At 39.1% G+C, this 3,486-nt stretch overlaps 1 protein-coding gene across 2 annotated transcripts in view; it reads left to right on the top strand.

Annotated features, from left to right (window-relative positions):
* Tbk1 (TANK binding kinase 1) overlaps positions 1–3,486 on the top strand; it is a 50,026-nt gene that overhangs the window by 12,437 nt on the left and 34,103 nt on the right. For both annotated transcript variants that reach the window (XM_008828995.3, XM_029561508.1), the window contains exon 5: positions 2,352–2,533. In XM_008828995.3, coding sequence (XP_008827217.1) covers positions 2,352–2,533 — 182 coding nt within the window. The remainder of the gene's footprint in view (positions 1–2,351; positions 2,534–3,486) is intronic.

The raw sequence follows: 3,486 nt of genomic DNA on the forward strand, positions 1-3,486 counted from the left end.
AAAAAACTTCAGAAGAAAAGTGAAAAGACAGCCCATAAAATGAAAGAAAATATTTGCAAATCACATGTATTTTGTTCAAACTAACAATAAAGGGACAGTCCCAGTTTACAATGGGCAGAGGATTTTGACTAGACATTTGTCAAAAAGAAAGGATATTCAAATGGCCAGTGAGTAGTGAGTACATTAAAAGATGCTCACCATCATTAGTTACTAGGGACATTCAAATGAAACAGTTGAACTGCCTCTTCTTACGACTGGGGTGGCTAAAATCAAAATGACAAAAGCAGGTATTGGCAAGAATGTGGAATATTGGATCTGTCTTGTATAGCCCTTTAGAATATAGTTTGAACCAGGCATGGGGCACACACCATTAATCTCAGCACTTAGGAGACAGAGGAAGATGGATCTGTCAGCCAGCCTGGACTACATAGCAAGGTCCAGGCCAGCTGTAGCTACAGGGAGACCCTGGTCAAAAAAGCAGAAAAGGGGCTAGAGAGATGGCTCAGGGGTTAAGAGAAGTGGCTGCTCTTGCAGAGGACCTGGGTTCAGTTCCCAGCACCCACATCACAGTAACCATCCTTAACTCCAGTTCCAGGAATCTGACTCTCTCTTCTTAAGCATTGCATGATACAGGTGCACTTACATACATGCAGGCAATATACTCATACACATAAAGATAAAAATAATAAAATACTTTTAAAACAACCCTCCCCCAAAGAAGAAAGAAAATAGTTTGGTAGTTCCACAAAAAGCCAAATATAAAACACACAGAACTGCTACTGTGTGATGTAGTAGTTCTACCAGACATACCCAAAAGAATTAAAAACATTCACATAAAATTTTACAGATTGGTGTTCATTGTAGCATTATTCTTAATAGCCCTAAAATGGAGATATCCAATATCCATCAGCTGACAGATGGATTAAATTAAGGTGTTATATGTCCATACAATAGAATAGTATTTATAAAAAGAAATGAAACCAGTGTGGTGGTGCAAGCCTGTAATTCCAGTACTTGGAAGATAAAGGAAAGAGGATCAGGAGTTCAAGGGCATCCTCTGCTACATACCAAGTTAAAAGCCAGCCTGGGCTGCATGAGTTCCTGTCTCAAAAAAAGAAATAAAATTCACACATGCACATCACATATACATGCATACATACAGAAAATTTTTTAAGTTTATTTTTAATTTTATGCGTATGGGTGTTTTGCCTGCATGTAAGTTCACCCATGCCTACAATGCCCATAGAGGCTAGAAAAGGGCATCGGATCTCCTGGAACCTGGGTCCTCTGCAAGAACAGTCAGTGCTTTTCATCACTGAGCCATCTCCAGCCCCCAAATAAATAACTTTCTTAATTGAAAGATAATAAATGAAAAAAGGATACATGCTAAAATATGGATAAACCTTGAAAGCATACTAAATGAAAAGCCAGACACCAAAGACTGCAGTAGTCTGTAATTCATTCATATGAATGTACAGAATAAGTCCATAGAGACAAAAGGCAAGTGAATGAATGGCTCTTTGGGGTTTGAGGACAGAATTTGAGAGTGGATGTTAATGGTGTGGAGCTGCTTTAGGCATGATGGAGACAAAGTTTTTATTTAGAGCCTGAGACAAGTGTTCTGATATTAGTGATGATCGTTCTACAACTCTGTATTAAAAATTACTGAATAGGGGACTGAAGAGACAGCTCAGTGGTTAAGAGCACTGGCTGCTCTTGCGGAGGACCGGAGTTTGGTTCCCAGCACCCACGTGGTGCCTCACAACCATCATAGCATCATAATCCAGGGGATCTGACACCCTCTTCTGGCCTCTGTGGACATTGTATTCATGGGTGCACTTGACATCTTTATGGGGACAGCTCTGACAGTTTACCTACTTCCTGTTACTGCTTTACTGTTTTATCTATTGAGTCTAGTTTATTTTGGGGGGAATTTTTTTCCCAAAGTAAAGAAATATAAAACTGGTCAAAGAGGGACAGCCCTCTGGGAATCTTCATTCTATCTGTCACCAAAAGTAATTCAGGAAATCACATGCTTAAGACTTTTTTTGTTCCATTTGCCTGATAGTTATCAGACAGTGCACTCTTCCTTGGGCCATATGATTCTTATTCTAAAACTCCTTATTTAAATGAGATACAGTGTGTGTCTGTCTGCCTGCCTACCTGCACATGTCCTCGCAGAACAGGAGGTAGAGGGAAAAAAATCAGTTTCTTAGAGTGAAAGGACTTTTTAGACCAACTTGTAGAAAAACTTAAGTTTGAGTGACTATGGATTCACCAATGTTTTTGAGGTGTATGTACAGGTAGAGACCTACATTGCGATTTCCTTTGTTTTATATTTGTTGCCAAAGTGGGTGGAATGAATCACCTCCGGGAGAATGGCATCGTGCACCGTGATATCAAGCCAGGAAATATCATGCGTGTCATAGGGGAAGATGGACAGTCTGTATACAAACTCACAGATTTTGGTGCAGCTAGAGAATTAGAGGATGATGAACAGTTTGTTTCTCTGTATGGCACAGAAGAATATTTGGTAAGTTACATATCATTGGTAATTTCATTTTAATAAGCTAGATATGTTGCATATGGAGTTACTGGTCAACCAGTCTACTGTCTATAAAATGTTACGTAATTTTTATGACCATTGCATTTTCTGTTCCAATGAATAATATCTAAGAAGAAAATTAGGAATTGATTTCCAAGGATGCTGTCAATATTCTATTAAAAGTTCTGAGAAGTTATTCTGGTTCTGGTGACTCATACCTATAATCCCCACACTTGGGAGGCAGAAGCAAGAGAATAGGTGCAAGTTTAAGGCCAGCCTGGTCTATAGAGATTGTGCCAGGGCAGCCAAGGTTACATAATGAAACCCGGTCTTAAAAGAAGAGAAAAACCAACAACAAAAGTTCTTGGTTGTTTTATAGCTATATACTAATGCAGTGGGTTTGTATTAAAAAGAAAATAGCAAACAAAAAAAAGAAAATAGCATCTGAAGACTCAAGAAGTGTCTAGCCAATAAAAGCTCCCATTTTTGGTTCAGTGCAATTAGGAGTAAGAAGTTTTATATCATTTCTTTATTGTGTGTGTATATGTGTGTGCATGTGCACATGTACCATGGTGCCTACATACACCATGTATGTCCCAGGGATGAAACTCAGGTCATTGGGTTTAGTGGCAGGTGCCTTTACCTACTGAACCATCTTGCAAGCCCAGAGGTTTCTTAATGTTTTTGTTCGTGTTGGGGGATAGGGTCTCATGTAACATAGGCTAGTCTCAACCTTGATATGTATGTAGCTATAGCTGGCCTTAAACTCCTGATCTTCTATTTCTACCTCCTGAGTGCTAAGATTACAAGCATGGGCCATCAGATACAGCTAGGGTTTTTCTTGTTAAGTTTGTTTTGAGTGCTCATATACATGTCTCTGTGCGTGTGTGTGTGTGTGTGTACACATGCACCAGTGCGCATATATATATATATATATATAT

This window comes from Nannospalax galili, unplaced genomic scaffold, assembly GCF_000622305.1.
Source record: "Nannospalax galili isolate Female #2095 unplaced genomic scaffold, S.galili_v1.0 scaffold110, whole genome shotgun sequence".
NCBI classification, from domain to species: Eukaryota; Metazoa; Chordata; class Mammalia; order Rodentia; family Spalacidae; genus Nannospalax; species Nannospalax galili.